Raw genomic sequence first — 22,240 nt, 5'->3', positions numbered from 1 at the left:
ATACACCGGTGTGTCTTATAGTCTGAAAAATACGGTATATGTTATATCTTATGAAACATACTGCCTTTCTCTAAAAGATTTCTGTCCCACTATCTGTTTTTATTCACACTAGTTCTTGTAGTGTCAGTATGTTAATACAATCCCTAAATTGTTGACTCTGACATAATGGGGCTACAGTTCCTAGAATTTCTAGCCATTTAGATTAATCTGTGACCTTTTCACAGTTGAAAAATATTCAAGCTGAAAAATGTTCAAGCATTTGACTCTTTACATTTTATAGCATTTTCATCATTTTGGATCTGCAACATCCCTGCTTTGAAATCCTTGAAGAGTTATAGTATTAGACCAAAGATAGAAAAGGGAGCTGCTACTTCAAGTATAATCTCTTTGGTTCTACAGTATGTTGTTGTTTGGGCATTTTTATTATTGTCTGCAGGAATATTGATTTTACATTGTGGCCTAAGAGATTTCAGCAATGTATTAGTATTGATGAGAACTAAATGTTTATAGTGAATACCAGCTTCCTAAATTTTATTTTTAAAAAAATGGAACATGAGTTAAGTTTTCCTGATTTTCTTTCATTGCTTAAGCACTTCCAAAAGCACTAACCAGCACCCCTTTGACATGCCATATGAATCTTGGTAATAAAGGACAGGATAAAATGAAATACAGCTTTAAAATGTATACTTACCTTTTCCTTGTATTTCTACAATTAAAGATATGCATGTCTTTATAGTGATGGGCAACATTTTGTTCACAGGAAATCAGCCCTGTTAAAGAATTGAAAGGTTAAAAAAATTCTCACTATTTTGATATCCTTAATAGACAAATACAAATTTATGCAATATATTTCCTCAAATTTGAAACTATAGCACAATTTATTCCGAGGCAGGTCTGTTTTTTACATTCTTACAACTACGGGAGCAATCAACATTTAAAAAATGATAATACATTGTAACATGATGCTATTGTTTAGATTATGATATGATTTAGTCTATTTGTGGATGATAACCCTACATATTTTGTTCAACATTTCCTGTGCACCTGAAATTAATTTTCCTGTTTATCCATTTCAGTATTACTGGAAAATCAAATCTTAAATAATCTTAAAAAAAAAACCCAGGGTAAATGAGTAGAACACTGGAATCTGGAATGCCAATAAAAATAAGTTGTGTGAAAACACAAGCTTGCATTAATTGTAATTATACAATAATATCAGACATGTTTGACAAACAATAAATCAATATTATCTACTACTTATATTGAAATATAGTCCCCTAGAGTTGCCCCAAACTGCAAGATGGGCAGTGTATAAATAAAATAAATATTTTGAAAGATGCTTAAGCTGTGAACTTGATCGTATACTTCAGGTTAAACTTCAGGTTCAAACCCTGAAGTTTATTAGATGCTCATAAAGTTAATACACAGGTCGTAGCCAAGGACTTGGACCGTGTACATTTTAAATAGAAAATAACTAATTTGAATTCCAAATGTGTTGCTGAAGCCTATTGGCTTGTGAGGCTTCAGTAAAACTAACCATTCACAGCCTTAGAATTTTATGTTCTAACTGTTAGAATGTTTCTAAATTTACTTGGAATTTAAACAGACACTGTTCTACACATAGTTTTGATCAGTCAGTCCAAGGACTCCTAGTGTATCTCTTAGTATGTCTGATTTTTATCCAAAAATCTTTAGGGTATATTTAGTGTATACTTAGAAAACTAATCAGAAATGGTTGTCTTGAGACAGTTGATAATGCTTGGCATAGAGATTTAGTTATTAAAGTTTTGTAAATGAGTAGATGAAACAAATTCAGGAATAAAATCATCATCTTTTCCATTTAGAGTTTTGTAAATTATAATCAGTATTTTAAAATCAATGTTAGCATGCATTGTTTACGATGAACAATGAGTTATTACAATAGAAAACAAGCAATTTAAGAAAAATATGCTAAGTTGGTCAATATATATTACGTGTTCATTCACAGTAATGTATACTAATGGTGCCTCTTCGAAGATTCACATGATAGCTGATCATGGCGATAGTTTTAGAATAGAGTGAATTCAATTAATTCACAAATGAAGTACTTGCAAATCTGCCTTGTTGAGGAATCTCTTTTACTTCTTAAGAAGTTGTATCAACATCTGATATTTGACTTTTGTATATTGGGAAAAAAAGGTTAGGATAGTGACAATTTAGAAAAACCTGTAGGAGAGGTATTGCTTTAAGGATTACATTTCTTCTGAGTATTGTAGATATTCAGTGATGTTAATTATTTAATGACATTATGTGTTCCAGGCTCAACTAGTAGATCTGAAATCAGAACTGACAGAAACTCGGGCTGAAAAGGCAGTATTAGAAAAAGAAGTACATGACCAACTATTGCAACTCCATGCCATTCAACTTCAGCTTCATGCAAAGACTGGTCTGAACGTTGATTCCGGGGCAATAAAGGCAAAATTGGTGAGTGCTCTTGTTAAAGAAAAAAAGTATTCTTATAGTTTAAAAACATCAAAATATTTTGTTTGCCTGTTACAGATTTTAGTTTTTACCTTGCCCATTCTAAGATGTTCAAGAGGAAATGTATATGTGGTTTGTCTGCTTTAGGTTACCGAGGCCATTTTAATATATTTATCTATTTTCTTTAACAACATAAGTTTACTACAGTGCAAATTAAGCATGTAAAATGAGAAGCTTTAAATTAATGTGATAGTGTCAGAATGTTATAATAGCAAGGCAAAAAGGCAACAGCGTGAGATGTGGAGAGGAATTTTTGGCGTTTTCTCACTGCAACCTATCTTCCCTTATATACCTTTCTATTCCTTAACTCAATAACAGTGTCAGTGATAAAAATTATCTCCCAGTTTGCTTCTAACCGCTTATCCTCAAAGCATAATATGCGTGGTTCATTTTCTTAAAGGTTCTTGAATAAGGAGTGCACTTCTTGAGAGAACCCTAAAAAAAAGAGGGGAAATAGTTCTGCATTTCTTGTTTGTGCTGCAGTTTTTGTATGGAGAGAGAGATGGATGTGCCATTTTTAGTTTTAATGGATTTTTTTAACCTTTATGTTGCAGTCCTAGTTAATAATATAGGAAATATAAACTTAGAAAAGGAATATGTTCTCTATAAAGATTGCATGGGGTTGCTCTATTGTTGAAAATACTTCATTGAGGATGATTCTTATTACTTTTGTTTTGATGAATTGAGACTGTATTCTGGAAATGAGAGATATAGATAGTAATTTTTTGGATAACAGTATTGATACCACCACATTAAATGAAGTAAATAGTGTGATGAGTTCCACTTCGTCAGTTTTTCACCAGACTTTATATAGTTAAATTGCAAGCTTAGGGTTATTGTAGTTTGATACTTCGGCCAATATTTCTAATTATGATACTTTTTTTCTCTCATCTTAAGTCTGCCTGTTCTTTGGAGGATATGGTAAGTTCATTTGATGCCTTCATCCATATTTAAACTCAAAGGAGTTTTGTACATATTTTGGCCCTGACAGTTAATCTCAAATATATTTTTGGCTTTTCTGTAACTTCCTAGCCAACTACTTGTGGGTTCAATTGCTAGATTGATTGGATGTTTCTTCTATCCAATATGCATGATTGTATTGCTGATATTAATTGCTATGACTAACTAAAATTTTTGAAGGGATTATTGAAGTTAAGTTGAAATTTTTTAAACATTCACAGGCGATTGGTTTGTTGGAATCTAGCTTACCTATAATAGCAACATGATTCACTTAAACTCTGAACAAAAGTTTCTGTGACAGTGTGGTAGACAGTCATTCAAAAACATGTGCAAAACAAAGTGTTTCTTAAAAGAATAATTGTCTGGTGTATTTAATGTTTTGCGGTCTCAATAATATATAGATGAAGTGATTTCTCTCTCTTTTTTGTTATTGGATGATGGTATTCTAGGTAATTTGTCTTCATAAAACATTAGCTTCATGACTTAACCTAATTACCTAATTACACAGTTGGATGTATGGATATATGTATGGATATGTTGTTGATTATCAGAATCTCCAAAGTAATTCATGGAAAAATTCAAATTGAGACATATTTGAATATTCTAGGACAGGGGTATAGGGACGTGGTGGCTTAGTGGCTAAGACACTGAGCTTGTTGATCAGAAAGATTGGCAGTTCGGCGGTTCGAATACCTAGTGCTGCGTAACGGAGTGAGCTCCCATTACTTGTCCCATCCTCTGCCAACCTAGCAGTTCGAAAGCACGTAAAAATGCAAATAGAAAATAGGCACCACCTTTGATGGGAAGGTAACACCATGGAGATGTCTTTGGACAGTGCTGAGTCTTCGGCTTTGAAACGGAGATGAGCACCACACCCTAGAGTCGGGAACGACTAGCCCATATGTGCAAGGGGAACCTTTATCTTTACCTTAGGACAGGGGTGTCAAACTTGCAGCCCGTGGGACGGATGGAGCACACGCTGTTCACACCCAGTTTAGCGAAGGGAAAAAGTCGTGATGCATCACGTGACAATGTGAGTTTGACCACCCCTGTTCTAGAAGGTATTTTTATATACTTGTTTTTTGAGATTTTTGTCTTTGTTGTCTGTGGCTTTTCTTCTCTTCTTGGCAATTTCCACATCTGTCTTGATACACAGTTTGCTATTGTTTTTTTCCTGTTCTTTGGCAGTTTTATTTCACATTCATCATTAACAGCTTTAATTTTCTTCCATTGTTCCACTGGTTCATTGTCAATGAAATTCAGGAATTCAAAATGATTCCTGATGGAAATGGTAATCATATTGTAGAAACCGGTTGGCTTTGTGCTTCACTTTAACCTTACTTGGAACTTATACATGATCTGTCCCTTGCCATATTTTTTTCTGTTTGAACTAAGAACTTCCATCTCCTTGTTACTAGTCAGTTTGATTTTTATGTGCTCCATCTGGTGATGTCTATGTAGACAAATACTGTTTGGGTTGTTTGAAGACTATGTTACCAATATTTTTTTTTTCATTGGTTGGGTTGGCAGAAACATTTAAGTCATTATCTTGCTTCATTTCTATTTCTTAGGCCACATAATACAATTATGATTTCCCCCTAGCTATTTCCAACTATATGGTATTCCAGTCTCCATCATAGGCAACTCACCTTATGGCATGTTCTATCAATTTTAGATTGGACTTGTCTGTAACATTCACTAATCTCTCATTTTGCATCAGTGACTGCAGCAGTAACTTGGATAATTGTCACATTAAAAGGTTGTCTATGAAATCTACTGTATTTTTTGGAGTATGAGACGCACCTTTCCCCCCACCCCCTAAAAGTGCGTGGAAATGTTGGTGCGTCTTATATACCGAATACAACCATTTTTGGCCTCCCAAAGCCCCACCCCCACATCCTGTTTTTTGTAAAAACAGAGGCTTTTTTGCTTTCCCTCAGCCCCCAGCAGTACTCTGCAGGCTTCAGCAGGGCTGGAGCAAGGCAAAAACTCTTTTTTCTTACTTTCCTATTTGAAATCTTGGTGCGTTTTATACACTGGTGCATCTTATAGTCCAAAAAATATGGTAATTAATACTATTTGATCATTGACAGCATTCTTACCTGAGTATTCTCTTTCCCATATCCATCTCGATTATGAAAGCAATGCTGTTCCTTCTTTGTTTTTTATGTCCTTTGTTTTTCAAGTTTTTTATATCATAAGTAAATTGTATGATCTTCTGACTGAAGTGTCTAATTCCAATCCATTTTAATTCACCGATACCAAAGATGTTAACGTGTAGATCATTCACTGTGTTGTGCTTCCCTATGTTTATGGTTATGTTCTGTCTTCTCAGTGTAATTTTGTCTTTGCAGCTTTAGATTTTCTTTTCCTGCATGTTAGCATCAGCAACTAGATGTCTGGCATCATCTGGTGCCATATTATCAGTCATTTTATATTGCCTAACTTGTGGTTTTCTTGGTAAAAGAGTGGTTACCATTGTTTTCTCCTATGCAGTGTAAAATTACGTCTGTGACATTGTCACTAACGTGATCATCTAACTCCGGTGTCTTTTTGTATCTCTGCAGCCAAATGTAGGCACCCCACTTCCTTTAGATGGGTAGCTAGAATGACCTTCAGGCTTTAGGGGTCTACATACACTTTTGGTGTATGCTGCTAATGGCTTCACTTATCCCTCTCAGAAACAACCTCTCTCTCCCAAAGTGAGACAGCATAGTAGGATTTAAGGGGCACATGTTTATAATTTATAGCTATTTATTTTTAAGCAAAAAGCTTTTCAGATTTTCTGCCAAATTGCTTTCTGTTCTACAGAGAAATTGGCAGCTAGATTATCGAATGTTTTGTGGAGGTTTGCATATTTTTATTTTTAGATGAAGAACTGTTTTACTATGTTACTAGAGTATTTTTTTTTAGTAAAGAGCGTTTACTGTCAAAAGTGCAGTATTCAGTTACGCATAGTTTTGTGTCACAGGTAATTTTCTGTAAAAACAAGAACAACCCATTGATGTATTAGTACTATTCATATATATAGAGTGAGGCTGTTAATTTTGTGATGGAAGTTATTAGAAACTTGTTTAATTTTTACAGGAGAGAGAACTTGAAGCCAGCAAGAAAGAAAAGGTGAAAGAAGCCCAACTTGAAGCTGAAGTGAAATTGCTCCGGAAGGAAAATGAGGCTCTACGTCGACACATAGCTGTGCTTCAGGCTGAAGTATATGGAGCCAGACTCGCAGCTAAATATTTAGATAAAGAACTAGCTGGAAGGTACTTTTGACAACAACAGCACTTACCATATACTGTAGCTATTTATGAGAATGCACCCGGAATATGGAAGAATTTGCTATAAAAATTCCAGCTTTTATAATTAAGGACTTATTTTTAAAGTATCTGTGGTGGGAGAATATGTAGTTGTCTCTAAAAGAGTGAGACCACGGACATACTATTTTAGCTGTGGACAAGTCCAATAGCCTTTTTCATTCTTTTCAAAACGGAAATAAATTACATGAGGAGGACAGGATCCGCTATCTAGCTAGTCAGCTGCCTTTTAGCACCAATACATCAAACAAAAGTCCAAATTTGATTTGGGGGAGAAAATGGCAAAAGAAAGAACAAGTTTGAAAATGGGCTGAATCGGGCTGAAATCTGTGGGGAAAAAACTTTCAAAAAATAATAATAATCCCCCAGTGCTTCCCTTTGAGGGAAGCAGTTGGACAATTGCACAAAATATTGCCAACTCCTTTATTCTAAACCCTGCTCTCTCCTCCCTGCCATTGATGTGATTCTCACTAAAACTATTGTTAATGCACTGGGCACGTACTATCACATGCGGTGGACATGTGTGAAAGCAAAGAAATATTGGACAAAAATACATACCTGGTTAAAAATTTTTTAAAGCAGCATATAGATTATAAGCCATAAATATTTTAGTTAGTTATAGTACCAGAAAAGTATGATAAGCGGAATTTGTGTTTAATATTACATGTTTAGTCAGCAGCAAGAATTGCATTTGCACAGTACTGGAAAAATGAGGAAACACCAAGAGAAGAAGATGCCATTAAAAAAAAATTAGATTGTGCAGAAATGGACAGATTGACATTAAAGATAAAATAAAAAGAAGATACAGAGTATTTTTGAACATGGGACTTGTTTTATAAATGGTTGGATAATAGAGGTAGAAATGGACGGGTAGACTTCAAAAATTTCAGCAATGGGTTTTCTGCCCGGCTGTTGGGTGGGCGTGGCCATGGTGGGCGTGGCCTAGCTAGCCTCCTGCACCATGAGGAGGGGGCGTTTTCACCTTCCCCAGGCTCCAGATGCTTTTCTCATGCCTATGGGAGGGTGAAAATGGCTTCCCCCAGACTCCGGAAGCCCTCTGGAGGCTGGAAATGGGTCAATTTCTGGCTTTCTGGAATTTCCAGGAGGCCTGTTTTTTCCCCCTCCCCGAGCCTCCCCAAGCCTCTGCGCAGGCCCTGCACTTACCTCGCATCCAAAATGTGCGGCGTGGAGACTCCTGGGAGGGGTGTGGTGGGAGCGCCAGGCGTGGTGGGCTGGGCCAGGCATGGGTGGTATTTGGAGATACATATATATATATATCACATTTTATTTTCAGGGTTCAACAAATTCAGTTGTTGGGTAGAGATATGAAAGGACCTGCCCATGACAAACTTTGGAACCAGCTAGAAGCTGAAATCCATCTGCACCGGCACAAAACTGTAATCAGGGCATGCCGAGGTCGAAATGATCTGAAACGACCCATGCAAGCACCCCCAGGGCATGTAAGTTGATTTTAGGTTTTGTTTACGTATAATTTGGCTTTTGATGATTCATATTGAGTATATCCATATATTTGATCCCATAAATTTGATAAAACATAGAACAACAGCTACCTGTGAGAATCTTAGTAGACCCCTCACTTTCATATTCTTAAGATAAAACTTAATTAGAGCAGTACTTGCTAAATTTTTAGAAATAATGACTCTGAACATACAGTATCTAAGTAAAGCTAGACTAAACAAAAAGATAATGAATTGTTATTTGCTATTTTATAATTATTCCAAAAGCCTACATACACTTTTTCATATTGTTTTAATTTCTAAATTAGAATCCAGATTCCTTAAAGAAGAGCCAAGGTGTTGGTCCAATCAGAAAAGTTCTCTTGGTTAAAGAAGATCATGAAGGCCTAGGCATTTCAATTACAGTAATATTTAAATTTATTTTCTTTTTTTCTAGTCTCAGAAATGATGTTTTTTTTTTAAAAAAAATATCGCTTTGCATGTCTTTCATGTTATACTAGCCAATGTTATTTAGCTAACGTTCCATATTAATATTCTAATCAAAACCGCAAAATTTGTAATTCACTATAAAAATATAAAGCTTTCCTAATTGTGTTTATGCATTAAATAATGAGTAGCAATTATGCTTTTGCTGTAGCAGTATAAATTCTACATTAAAAAAAAAACAATGTGAAGAATTCTGATTTATATGAAGAAATTTTTGACGTATTAAATCTTGGTGTGATAGGGAGGAAAGGAGCATGGTGTTCCCATTTTGGTCTCTGAAATCCATCCGGGTCAGCCTGCTGATCGCTGTGGAGGTCTGCACGTTGGAGACGCCATTCTGGCAGTTAATGGAGTTAATCTGAGAGACGCCAAACACAAAGAGGCTGTAACTATTCTTTCGCAACAGGTAATTTTGTGTATGTTAATAGAAAATCCATATACTATACCTATATTTTTCCTATTCTTTTGGAGTAAGTATACCAGAAGATTTATTTACAGTTTCAATATGTGAGGTGTGTTTTATTTACCATGTTTTCTAGTTATGGAAAATGGTAATTGTCTATTATTAAATACATCTGTGAAACCAGAATTTCCAAGAACTCTTGAGTTACTCTAAACCAGGATGTAGATGTATGGTTCTCCAACTGCAAAACTCTGTTGCAATATAGTACCGATCTATGTGGCATTGCTTTTTAAATCTGGTCTATCTTGTAGAGCTGACATCACTCTTTCAAGTCTGAATGTGTTTCATCCTCCCTCCCTTTATCTTCATGTGAATTAAGGAGGGACTTGACAGGAAATGTTTTCTCAGGTTACTTTCTTGGCCCAGGCTCAGGCCCTTTTTATATTACTGTTGCCTTGGTAACAGTTCTTCCTCCTATCCTTCAAGGACATTCTCTCTCCCTTCCATAGAAGGAATGTACAGTTTATTAATCTATTTCTGAAGGGATAAATCAAGTAAACAGGATTGAGGTTTGTATATTATTGTATTTGTTTTTTTCATAATCATCCAAATTCTTTGAAATTCTGGTTTCATGAACAAATTATTTGGAATAATTTGGTCTTAGTAGGGGGAGGGAATGAGACATGCATGGAAAAGAAAGGTCTTAAATATTGGCCCCTATTATGGAAATATGCCGCCATCGGAGACGTACCTTGCCTCTTCACTTCTGGCATGCAAGGAAATCTGGAAAACTTTCACAACAAGCATTTGTTGTAAGATTTAACTGACACAGTAAGATTTAACTGAATTCTTTTTATATTGTTTTATATTGTAAACTTGGGATTGAGCCGCATAAAAATTAAATAAATTTCATGCGTACTGCTCACATCCCCCAAAATATTCCCATAGATCAGAAGTAAAGCTGAGCAACAATCCATGCATTTCTTGCTTTTAATTCAGAAAAAACAAAAAAGGCTTCTTGATGGGTCCCTCAGTGAATATTGTGAATAGGTATTTATTTCAAGACGTCTCGTTTTGCAACTTAATCTTTCTTAGTCTTTTTTTTTCTTTGCTCTTTTATCACATACTTTCTCTGGTTCTAACCATCCATTGCTTGATGTTTAAATTAAGAGGGGAAAACCAGTGCTTGAGCAGATGACAGATGAGCTACACATTTTATTTTACTTTTTTTTTTTTTTTGCTTATAGCTTGCTCATCACAGTGGACATGAACATCTAAAATTCAGTTGTTTTTGTTCTTTTAGAGCACAGGTGTCCTACTTGCGGCATCACATTGCCGTCAGGTGATGTTTCACGACGTTATTTCCCTTAGTGGAGCTGGGGTGGACGTGGTCTGTGCCTGACGCATTTGGCCTGCAGGTCGCCAGTTTGACACCCCTGTTTTAGATGCTCATGTATAAATTGATTTCAGTGTATTTTATACCGACTGCTCAGGATTTCTTCCATTGCTTTATATATCAGATTATCTGTTTTTCAGCAACAAGATGATTTTTATTTTGTATTCTAGAGAGGAGAAATTGAATTTGAAGTTGTATACGTTGCTCCTGAAGTAGACTCAGACGATGAAAACGTAGAATACGAGGATGAGAGTGGACATCGCTATCGTTTGTATCTTGATGAATTGGAAGAAGGTAGCAATTGTGCTTCCGGTAGAAAAGATGGAAGTGGAGATAAACCGTTACAAGGTAAAGTTTCTTAAAGAAACACAGATAAACGTGAACATGATCAGACTGAAATTATTCTGGTTTTCATATATCTGTTTTGATAAACGTTAATTAAAATAAACCCTGCATGTTACTAAATTTATTTACCAATTACACTTAGGATTGTCTGTCTTTAGAAAGGTTTTGCCACCTCAATAACGCAACACGATTGATAAATAGCAGAAAGAAGAGTTCATCAGAAAGGCATTAATCATTTCTCTACCCAGAACTCTTAAAAGTATTCTTAAAGCAGCAGCGAAACAAGCTTTCTTTTTATTCCAGGAAGCAAAGGTGATGGTCTTTTTAATTGTAGTGCATTGTCATTTCTCTTGGGTGCTGTAACATCAAAGTGCCCTTATATGCCCTCCATAGTATCTCAAAATTAAAGTATATGTGTATCTATTTCTTTTTTCTTTTGGGATTTATGCTATCTTTGACGGTGCTTGGAACAAATATTGGCAACATTGATCATTGTCAAAAAAAAGTTGCTCCTTTCATTCATTATTTTTTTTCTTACAGTATTTGATAAGAAAGCAAGTATTGATGGCCATGAAAATGGAGACCTGGGGAATACAATTGAAACTGAAGAGACTGTATCTAAACTAGCCCAGTCTTCTGAGAGCTTAGCCTAACCTCTCTGAATGGGACTAGTATCTCCTTTAAGTTGGGTTTTCATGGGCTGTTCTATATGATAAATGCCACAGAAAATTACAATGAAGGACTGTTCATAAGGTAAAGAGACACTGTGTTACCATTGTGTGTAAAACAAATCTGTTCTGGTTGGTTACCTCAGGGCTTCATTATGAACAAGTCTAAATGTGCAAAATGTCCCATTTTTCGAAAAAGTTGCCCATGAATTTTAGCACCAAAGTATTATTTTCCCTCCAAGACTTCTCCTGAGTTCATTTTGGATTGTACCTATGAATGCAAGTATAGAAAGATGCAGAGGAGCTGTAATGCTTGATTCCTCTCACATATACCAAAAACAAATAAAATGGTATCCATTTGCTAATAAAATAGGCTGCAGCTAACAAATAAGAATGGCTAACAGTTTAAAAATACACCTTGCAGGAAGGTAAAAAGCAAAAACAAAAACCAACCAATCAAACTTCATAATATTCAAAATAAATATATATTTTGCTTTAAAATGCACATGTAAGATTTTAAATAACGATTAATTATTTATTTGGAAGTAATCTTACTTAGCTCTGAATATGTAGTTTTCTCCTTTCAAATATTCTTGCCTGTCAATGCTGGATTTGAATATATTCCTAAAGCATCAAGCAGAATATTATGGTAATTTAAAAAAAAACAGTAAATGTGAAATGAACTTACTTTACTTAAATCTGCCCTTAAAAATTGTACAAGTGTCCATTTTCTCTGAGCTGAGTAAGGTTGGATTCATATAGTTGTTCATCCTACTGCTCAATAACTTTATAATCACTGCACATGTCATATAGAAACTAGCTTGTCTGAGGGAATTCAATGTTCCATAGATTAGCAATTCTAGTCTATTTCTAAAGTTGTAAAACATAGCTCACTTAAATTAGCTCTGGGCTGTTCCAAGGGCCCACTTTCACATTTGTCCTGATCATATTGTAGATGACTACAAACTGATCATTCAGTTTCTATTCACACTCTATCCGATTGTATTCTTAGTGATTATTGTGGAGGGGAGATTTTAATAACGGCATGAGGAAAGGCTATTTAAATTTGCTACTAAAATTCTCGCAGGAGGTTCACATGAGATGATTTATTGGGCACTTAAGAGGCAATTTATTGGGCACATAGTAAGCAGCACTGTCTCATTGTAAATTAACAGTTAATGGCTGGTCATCAGTTTTATGTGGGGTAGTTGGCCATGTAATCATTGGCCAAGTCATCTCCAAAATAAATAGTTGGCAAGCACCGATCATACATTGCAGGCAAAATTATAGTAGCAGTCTTGTCAGAAGCTAACGGTCCATTCCGTGAGTAGAGCCATTCTAGGTAAAGTTCTCTACTTGCGATGATGATGATGGGTGATTAATAATCACTACTCAGATTAGTAATCAGTAGTCACAAGGCTATCAGTGACTCATGTCATGTTACGTGAAGACGTTTACACGAGTCATCTCTGAAAAGGGAGAATCAAGCATATTCTATACCTTGGGAGGACCGTGCAGAACTAGCAGAAAAATGATTAAAGCCCTGATACTTCACAGAACTATATTTTTGGTATTATTTTTTTAAAAACTCAAATGTTCCAAAACCTGAAAATGCTCAAGGCACTTTTAGAGTATGTTGGTATTAATGGGGTTGTCTTGGCTAAATTCTTGTACTGCTGTGTATGTGTGCGTGTGTGTTTTAGGTACATGTGTGTATACATACCTACATACCTACACACCCACATATAAATGTATACATATGTGACTTATTAAAACTGCACACTCTCTGTATGCAAATGGTTAAAAACCATGTAGCTTTTTAAAATTATAGGATAAGGCATGAAATGCCTGCTTTCCATTCACTTTCCTGCAGGCAATTGAAATGTAATATTTAAAAATGTATTTTGAGAGTGGAAATAATGTAACATGAAACTTTGTAAGTGGTTTTTTTTCTATTGACTGTACATAAATGGAGGACGTATAAAAAGACCTTTAATGTAATGTCAGTTAATCTTATGTTCAATGTTTAAAATGTTGTGTTATGGAACACAGTTAAATATGTCTCTTCTAGGTGCACTATATACATGTTTATAGAGAACTTTAAAATGTAAATACTGTATGCAAATATTTTGCCATTTATAATGTTGCTCATAAAATAACTTTTGTGCATCATTTCACTCACTTGCTCATGGAATTGTATTTAATTTGCAGTAAATTTTAATTGCTGCCCTAATGAATGTCTCATGTTAAAATTATCTTAACCATAATACTTATTTCCTAGGAAAGCCAGGATTTTCAGTTAGGCAATGAGTCTGTAAAATGTATAGAATGTCAATGGAGATTCTCAATTATACAGGTCATGTGCCCCAAAGGTTCTTTTTTTCTAATTGCCTCAAGTCCAGTTACCTCTTGAAAAAAGCGCCTTTGGGATATGAAGTTGCATATGAAAAAATGTATTGTTTCATTTTACAGCTAGTCCTCAACTTACAACTGTATTTGAGCCTGCAACTATGGTTGTAAATTGGACTAGTAGTTAAGTAGATCACCCTATGACTATGCCTGATTTTACAACCATTTTTGTCGTGGTCATTAAGCAAACCCCATTTCACTAATGAGCACGTTTTGCTGGAAACAGGAGTAAATGCTACACAAACTGGTAAAAAATTGCAGTCACATGATCACAGGATTCTGCAAATGGCTCTAAATGTGAGCCGGTTGCTAAGTGCCCAAAATGTGATCACATGACCATGTGTGATTGTGTGTTTGTGGCTGTCGGAACGCAGAAACGCCATATTACATAGTTAATTTATTCATTAAAATGCTACTTTAATAAATTTGCGTGCTCATCTTTAAATCAGCAGAAAATTGACTAGATAGAAATACAATTACCAAACATATGTTTCTATTATGTTGTAATTTGGTTCCCCCCCTTCCTGCAGCAATGTTAAAAATCAAACTTTTATGGATTCTCTTCCGAATACAGTTACATTTTTTTAAAGTAGTATGAAGATATACATCACTGTGGATCAATTAGGGAAAAAAGTTTTAGTTCTTTCCTCGAATAATCCATTATGATCCATATTCCTCTTTTCATTCTTAGATAAATGATGGCTGTATCACCAGCATCGAAAAGCACAAACAGCTATTTATTATTACATTTCAGATTTTGCTTCGGTTAAAGTGATGAAGATTTTGGTAACTGAAAAAGATACTGAAAAAGAAGTGTGTGTAGGGGAGGCAGAATACAACCCTATTTCGCACCTTTCTGGATTGAGATATCTGCAAAGAACTAGCCGCTGCTATCACATCTGACTTGCATAACTGCATTTCCTTGCAGCAATTTAATTAATGAAATAACTTCTGATTATAGAGTAATAAAATGATCTTTCTCTAGTGAGGGGATCAAAGATTGATTTTCAGTCAGCAAAGGCAACATACAGGGAGTTGGTATAGATACCTGTGTAGTTCCCTGCTACAAACCCTGTGTTAGCACATTGGTCCCCAGTTGATTGTCTTTTCCCAATGTTTTCTTGTTTGTTGACTAGAATTTTCTCACGTTCTAGCCTAGGGGTGTCAAACTCGCGATGACACGTCATCACATAAGGAATCGCAACTTTTCCCCCCTTTGCTAAACCGGAGGTGGCCGTGGCCAGTGCGTGATGCATCTGGCCCGCAGACTACAAGTTTGACACTCCTGTTCTAGACCATCCAGAAGCTTTAGAAAACAGAAAGGGTATATATAATTTCTAGTTTAGGATGCATAAGAATGCTTAGGAGGCTAATCAAATGATAATTGGAAGTCCCTTGCTGTTATCTTTATCAAAAATGGGGCAATAATAGAACTATTCCAGTCTTTTGGCATTACGAATGCATTATTGATATGCATAACTAGAGAAGCCAGAGGGACTCTCTTGCCTTCCATAAATCATGTGCTGTTTTACCCATTCTTCATGTTTTGGTAAAGGTAATAGTGGTTTGATCAGGGTGTTGGCAAAATGTTTTTTTTTTTAAATTAGTTTGTTAGATAATTAACAATGTTACTAAACAATTAGTACCTGTCTGTATATAGAGCCATTGTGGTATAGTGGCTAAATTGTTGGACTAGGAGCAGGGAAGATCTGATTAGTCCATCCTCAGCCATGGAAGCCCACTGCACAACTTTGGACTGGTTGCTATTTCTCATCCCAGCAGGTTGGGACAAACAAAAGGAAGAACTATGTACATTGCTTTGTGTTCCTGTACAAAATATGCCATCGTCATTCACATCAAGTAAGGCATTCATGATTTTGTATCAACCTTGAACTAGACTTCCTCAGTCATCTTTTCACAGCAACATAGCGGAATGCACATCCTATTTTGACTCCTGCATTATTACGTTCACTCACTTTGTATCCTGCCTTTATTATTTTTTACAAACAACTCAAGGTGAACATATCTACTACCCTGTTTCCCTGAAAATAAGACCTCCCCGGATAATAAGCCCAATCGGGCTTTTGAGCGCATGGGCTAAAATAAGCCCTCCCCTGAAAAAAAGCCCTCCCCAAAAATATTGCATCACAGCAGCAGCCATGAGGTGACCATGCTCGCAGCCTCACAGCGCCACAAAAATAATAAGACCTCCCCCCAAAATAAGGCCAAGCGCTTATTTCAGAGGTCAAAAGAAAATATTGTATTGTTTTTGGGGAAACGGGGTACCCTTTCTTTCTACTATTTTCCCCACAACAACGCTGTGAGCTAAATTGGGCTGAGAGAGAGTGACTGGCCCTACATTACCTAGTTGGCTTTCACGGCTAAGGCTGGACTTGAATCATGGCCTCCCTGTTTCTAGCCTGATGCTTTAAACCAGGGGTGTCCAAACTTGGCAACTTTAAGACTTGTGGACTTCAACTCCCAGAATTCCCCAGCTCTGCTGGCCGGGGAATTCTGGGAGTTGAAGTCCACAAGTCTTAAAGTTGCCAAGTTTGGACACCCCTGCTTTAAACACTAGGTAGACTGGCCCTCGTATAGTAAGTAATCTGGTAAAGGAAGTTGAGTGAATATAATTTTTTTGCCTGCTACTCCATTATATTTCATGTAAATGCCAAATGTTTGCCATTTGCCATCACCAGTATCATTGCATAGCTCTGATTTAATGTGTTGAAGCTGCTCTACTCAGTCAAGGGAATACTGATTTTAATATACTTTATCATTGTTTTCGACTGGATGCTGCCTGAGCATTATAACTTAGGCTTTAACAGTATTTTATTTTAAAAAATACATCCTTTGAGAAATCCACAGCCTACTGCATGTATATTTTAGTAGACCTACAGTCAATTTAAAAGATTTATTGTGGAACATTGGTCAAACAGCTCAGTATTTTTGGGATAACTGGGAGAAAACTTCTGTTTGAAATCTAAGGGGAACCATTTGCTTGTCTACACTGTGCTGCAAGTATTGCAAAGCTAAATTATTTTCACCTCAGTTTAATGCAGAGTGGTGACTTTTTTTTCTTACTATCTGGCCTGCTTTTATTTGTTTATTTACTAGGTTTCTATCCCCCTTTTATTTTACAAATAACTCAAGGCAGCAAAACATATATAATATTCTTTCCTACTCCTGTTTTCTCCAACATAACAACAACCCTGTGAGATGAATTGGGCTGAGAGAGAACGTAACACAAGTCACCCATAGGCTTTCATGCCTAAAATGAGGCTAGAACTCCTGGTTTCTAGGTCAGCACTTTAACCACTACATCAAGGTAATGCAGTGAATTACAAAGAACAAGATAAAATGCCTGGGTCACTGCATTATCTGACGCCTGTGAGTAGTTGTTTTGGCTGCATTGTTATCTACATCAAGATTTTCAAGTCCCAAGCATTCAGTTTCCAGTACATTTTGTCTCATTTAAAAAAAAAAATCCAGAGCAAAGCTCAGAATTAAACATGTAGCTAAACTGTTTATAGAGGTTCTGAAGCATAGGATTTGATCTCAAGAAATAAATTCTTAATCAATCCTTATCTCACTGCCTATTTGTACCTTGTTAGCTGGCCTACATCACAACATGACACTTGCCAGGTTTTGTTTTTTTGATTTTTTGCCAAATTATTGTTGCTCCTGTCTGACTGCTTAAAAGGAGAAATATTTCATATTCTTTGCTATTTATGGGCTCTTAGCATTATGTCTCTCAGAGAAGTACATCAGCATACAACAGCTGATTTTTAAAAAAATGGCAATAAGAAGCACTTAAGATTATCTATCTAGTCCACAGTCAGTCTGTTGTATCTCACTGAATATTTTATGATTGTACAAGGAAGAAATAAAAGCGAATCTTTCAGCATATGGAAACTTCTGATGCACTTGCATAGTATTATCCAGCCTCACGGGGATTGTTTTTTCCACCATGGTTTTATTTATTGAATTTCCTACTCCTCCCCCACCCATTGTTTTAACTGAATATGATTTTAATGTAGTTCTGGCTAAATGAAGAAATAGGCAAGGCAGAAAAATACATTAGCAGTGTAGTTTCATTGAGCTACTAATACGGTACTATTTCAGAGAACAGTTCCAAAAATTGTAGAGTTCTGCATAAATGGGCCAAAAATAAAATACCCCTGTAGATAAACTGCCATGAGAATGCTCCCTACATCAGATTTTAAAGCAATTTAGCTGAACAAAGATATCTTATAGCAGACCAAATGTTACTTACATCTGCTGTGAACTATTCTTTATTCAAATTGTTCTGTGCTCTGATTAATGGAGATGGGCCAAAGCTTATGTTTTGTCTGGAAATTTTCTCATTACGTTGTATTTAGTGGTTGTATAGAATGATTTCTTGACTAGATAATACTGTACAATCCAGTAGCATATCATCCAACCCTCCATCCTAGTCAACAATTATGGAAATTGCATTCCCCAAAAGTTTGGAGGAGAAAACCAATATTTATAGCATGCTTTCAAACAACATTCATGATTTATTCAATTTACATGGTTCACAACAGAGGCATTAGCTAATTCCCATGGGCTGGGTTCTTTTTAGTTAAATTATCATCTGTTGTAGCCATAAGGCTGGCCAGAGATCTGGACTTGAAAAGCAAAATATGATTGGAGCTTGGAACATCTATAGAATCTATACAATACTCCAAAGCAGGTTACTGCACTCCATAGTTGTAGCATCTTCTTGACAAGAAATGCATACGGTTTAAGATGTTCCAAACAGGTGTTAATGTATGCATCTTGAATTGCATTTTGCCATTCAAATCTGGACATTAATCTTTTTTTTAGCTTCAGGAGGTAAGAAATTGAATCTAACATTTTGCAGACAAAATACAGGTTTTATCACATGAAAGCAATGTATAGCACCCATTTTTGTATATTTATTAAGAAACAGTCTGTGATTTATAAATATGTCTTTGTATATGCACTGAATCGCAACTTATATGTTCTGAATTTGCTGCAAAAGTAGATTTGAAAATATTGCTTTCTGCTCATTCTGTCATTATAGATTTTATATTCAGAATATAATTAAAAATACACATATTAAGAATGAATAAAAAAGAATAAAACTAACATAAGAGAATAAAGGTGAGAGAACCAGACTGGTGTTGTGGTTAAGATGACAGTCTAAAAATCAGGAGACTATGAATTCTAATACAGGGGTGGTTTTCAATTTTTTTTACTACTGGTTCTGTGGGTGTGGCTAGGTGGGGGGCATATGATTGAGTGGGCATGGCCAAGTTGATGTCGCTCACACACATCCGCACTCAGTCACATGCTCCTCCCCCCACCTAGCCATGCCCACAGAACCGGCAAAAATTTGTTTTGCCAGATGGGAGGCTGGCAAAGAAGCCTCACTTTCCCCACCGCCGTTCCAACGCTCCATCTGCGTGGATGGCAAGGGAAGGGCACAGCGGCAGGGGAGGTGCCCTGCCAACTGCGGGCAAGTGGGTGGGACTGGTCTGGCTTCCAACTCTCCGTCCAGCATGGGCAGTGGCTGTGAGTGGTAAAGGAAGCGAATTCCGGGCCGGCATCCCTGCCTCCTTCCTCTGAGAGCTGGCTTGAGGGACGGCCAGCCTCCCCCGCTGCTGTGCCCTTCCCTTGCCATCCATGTGGAGCCTTTGCCAGCAGGGTGCCTCCTATTTCACCCTGTGCACGCCCCCTCCCCACCGGCTGCAACCCAGGTCCCGCCTGGTCAGCTGGGTAGCTGGCTGGGAAACTAGCAGGTGAGCAGAACTGACCTGACCTCCAACGATCTGTCCAGCAGGGGCGGTGAGGAAAGGGGGCAGCAGCGGGAGGCTTGCCATCCCCTAAGCTGGCTCTCAGAGGAAAGAGGCAGGGATGTTGGCCAAGGGCTTGCTTTCCTTACGGCTCACTGCGCGGCCTCTGCCAGACGGAGCATTGGAAGCCAGGCTGGTCTAGGCCGCTCGCTCGCGGCTTTCCCAGCCAGACACCCAGTTGACCAGCCGGGTGGCGGGTTGCAGCCAGAGAGGAGGGCGGGCTAGGCTAGCGCAAATGCTGCTTACCTGTGTGTAGGCAGGAGGCTGTTCTGTGGATCCATGTGATGACGGCGAGGCAGGGCAAGTTCAAAGTGGCTTGGGGGTGTGGCCAGCCAGCCAGCACTACCAGTGACATCACTATTGGTTCGGCAACCCAGGCCCAATTTCCACTACCGGAACAGAGGTTGGTAGTGGAACCGGCAGCAACCCAAATCTGTTCTAATCCTCCCTTAAGCATGAGGCCAACTGAGTGAACCTGGGCCAGTCACTCTGTTAGTCCCAAGAAGCAAAGTCCAAACCACTTCTGAAACAATACAAAGAAAACTACACGGACTAGTCTAGGCAGTTGCCAGTAATAAAAAAAACCGACTTGGAGCCCTGCTCCCCACCCCCACCCCCAAAAAAGAACAAAGATAGAAGTTTACATAACTTTGGTAGGCAGTTTATTTTTTTAAATATTTCCCAAAGAATAAATAAGCACTGTATCTTGCTTAGAGTGAAAAGCAAGACAGATTCACTCCAAATATATATGCCACTCAGATTTAGATGCTAACAGCACTATGCAATCTGTGAGATTTTGAGGGAGTTTAGGAATGTCGCATGTCACTGAAGTGGTATCTAATTCTATTCCCTGAGAATCTAAACTTTCATTTAAAAAAACAAAAACTTTCTAATTCTTGCTACTCCTGAATATATATTGCTAACATATAGGCAGCCACATGGAAATCTTTAGAGGAACAAATGATTGTTTTTTTTAATCATGGAAGTTCTGTACCTTATCTTCCACATGACTATCAAGAATAAATTAAAAAGGACTTCTATTACATAAATTGCAAAACACTTTTTCTTATAAAATCTATGTTGTATGGGAAGTGCACATTTTTTAAACATGTCTTTATTTAACCACCCATTCTAAATATGATCTCCCAAGAATGAGCATTATGTCAATTTAGAATGCTGTCTCACCTAGAAATCAGTGCATTTGTTAACAGAGAGAAAACAAATGAAAGATACTTTTTAAGTTATTTTTTTTTAAATTAAAACAGTATATACACATTGCACGGTATTAAAATGGAGCACCAACAACTCAGCTGTAGAGAACCCACTGCTTGCAGACCTTATTCTGAAGGCTTCTCATGGTGAAAAGGAGGAAAATGGGGGTACTACTCAAATTCTGCAGGAATGTCAGTAGTCTTAGGTCCTTTCCTTTTGTTGGATCATCAACTTTTCATGAGTTCTGGGATTATAAGAGTGCTGTCACTGCAGTCTGATTTATTGGTTTGAGGTTGTATCTAGGTGTTGAATAACCCTCATTTGTCAGGGATTCGGCCTGTGGTTTTTGATAGCATGTATTATAATCTGCTATGGGCAAGATATTACTTTTAGGTTTATCATACTCTTTAATGTTTTGTGGTATTTTATAATCTCTACTGTTCCCATCTGCCAAAGAAGAAACCGCAGGAATGTTATAACAATTATCTGAAGAAAAATCATTTTCAATTCCTGTACGTCGCTCTACAATAGGTGTGGCATATTCCGGTTCTTGATTGGTCAAAGGTAGTGCATAATCATGGTGATTTCTTCTTTGTGGGCGGTTGTAATTATTTCTGTTCTCTGAGAGACAGTTTTTCTCATCCTCTGTATCCATTGGTTTAAAAGTAGATCCCTGCCGGGTAACTGTCCCAATTCCTATCATGATGGGCTGTTGATAATCTAGACAGAAGACAGAAACAAGATCTTTAAAATTCCAATTCAGATTGAATATTATTCAGCCACATTATTCCGTGCTAATTCCTGAATAGTTTGCTGTACATTGGTGAATTTGTTATGGCACTGAATGAATGGCACTTAACAATCGGTCTTCCAAGTTTCAGCACTCGTACAGTTCCTGCAATCACATGGTCATAATCTGGATACTTGGCAGTCAGCCTGGATTTCTGATGATAACAATCTATGTTGGCCATGTGATCACAATTTACCACCTTTCCTGCTGGCTTCCCATAAATAAAATCAATGAGAAGCCAATAGAAAATTAGGGTCACATGAGATCTTTGCTTAACAGTCCGTGGTAATTTGCTTAGTGATGTAACCAGATACTGTGCACTTTACAATTGCATCACTTAGTGATGAAAATTCTGGTTACATTACTTACTGTAATTAAGCAACAACTACCTGCATTGTATGAATAGTGATGGCTAA

General features: G+C 36.9%; 2 protein-coding genes across 5 annotated transcripts in view; one reads left to right on the top strand and one right to left on the bottom strand.

The window, feature by feature from the left end:
• GOPC (golgi associated PDZ and coiled-coil motif containing) overlaps window positions 1-22,240 on the top strand; it is a 34,855-nt gene that overhangs the window by 5,497 nt on the left and 7,118 nt on the right. Inside the window, exons 2-9 of one of the 3 annotated variants that reach the window (XM_081944574.1) lie at window positions 2,299-2,463; window positions 3,418-3,441; window positions 6,568-6,743; window positions 8,089-8,254; window positions 8,581-8,676; window positions 9,000-9,164; window positions 10,728-10,905; window positions 11,443-11,655. In XM_081944574.1, coding sequence (XP_081800700.1) covers window positions 2,299-2,463; window positions 3,418-3,441; window positions 6,568-6,743; window positions 8,089-8,254; window positions 8,581-8,676; window positions 9,000-9,164; window positions 10,728-10,905; window positions 11,443-11,555 — 1,083 coding nt within the window. In that variant the 3' untranslated portion in view covers window positions 11,556-11,655. Of the gene's footprint in view, window positions 1-2,298; window positions 2,464-3,417; window positions 3,442-6,567; window positions 6,744-8,088; window positions 8,255-8,580; window positions 8,677-8,999; window positions 9,165-10,727; window positions 10,906-11,442; window positions 15,840-22,240 lie in introns of those variants that run through there. The other 2 variants (XM_081944573.1, XM_081944575.1) reach the window with 2 other exon arrangements.
• The window catches only part of DCBLD1 (discoidin, CUB and LCCL domain containing 1), a 39,001-nt gene continuing 37,228 nt past the window's right edge, over window positions 20,468-22,240 (bottom strand). For both annotated transcript variants that reach the window (XM_081944572.1, XM_081944571.1), the window contains exon 15: window positions 20,468-21,754. In XM_081944572.1, the coding sequence (XP_081800698.1) occupies window positions 21,285-21,754 (470 nt within the window). In that variant the 3' untranslated portion in view covers window positions 20,468-21,284. The remainder of the gene's footprint in view (window positions 21,755-22,240) is intronic.

Source organism: Natrix helvetica (assembly GCF_964273705.1).
Source record: "Natrix helvetica genome assembly, chromosome: 2".
NCBI lineage: Eukaryota > Metazoa > Chordata > Lepidosauria > Squamata > Natricidae > Natrix > Natrix helvetica.
Note: the sequence above shows the minus strand (reverse complement) of the source record. Positions and strands in the feature narration are given on the sequence as shown.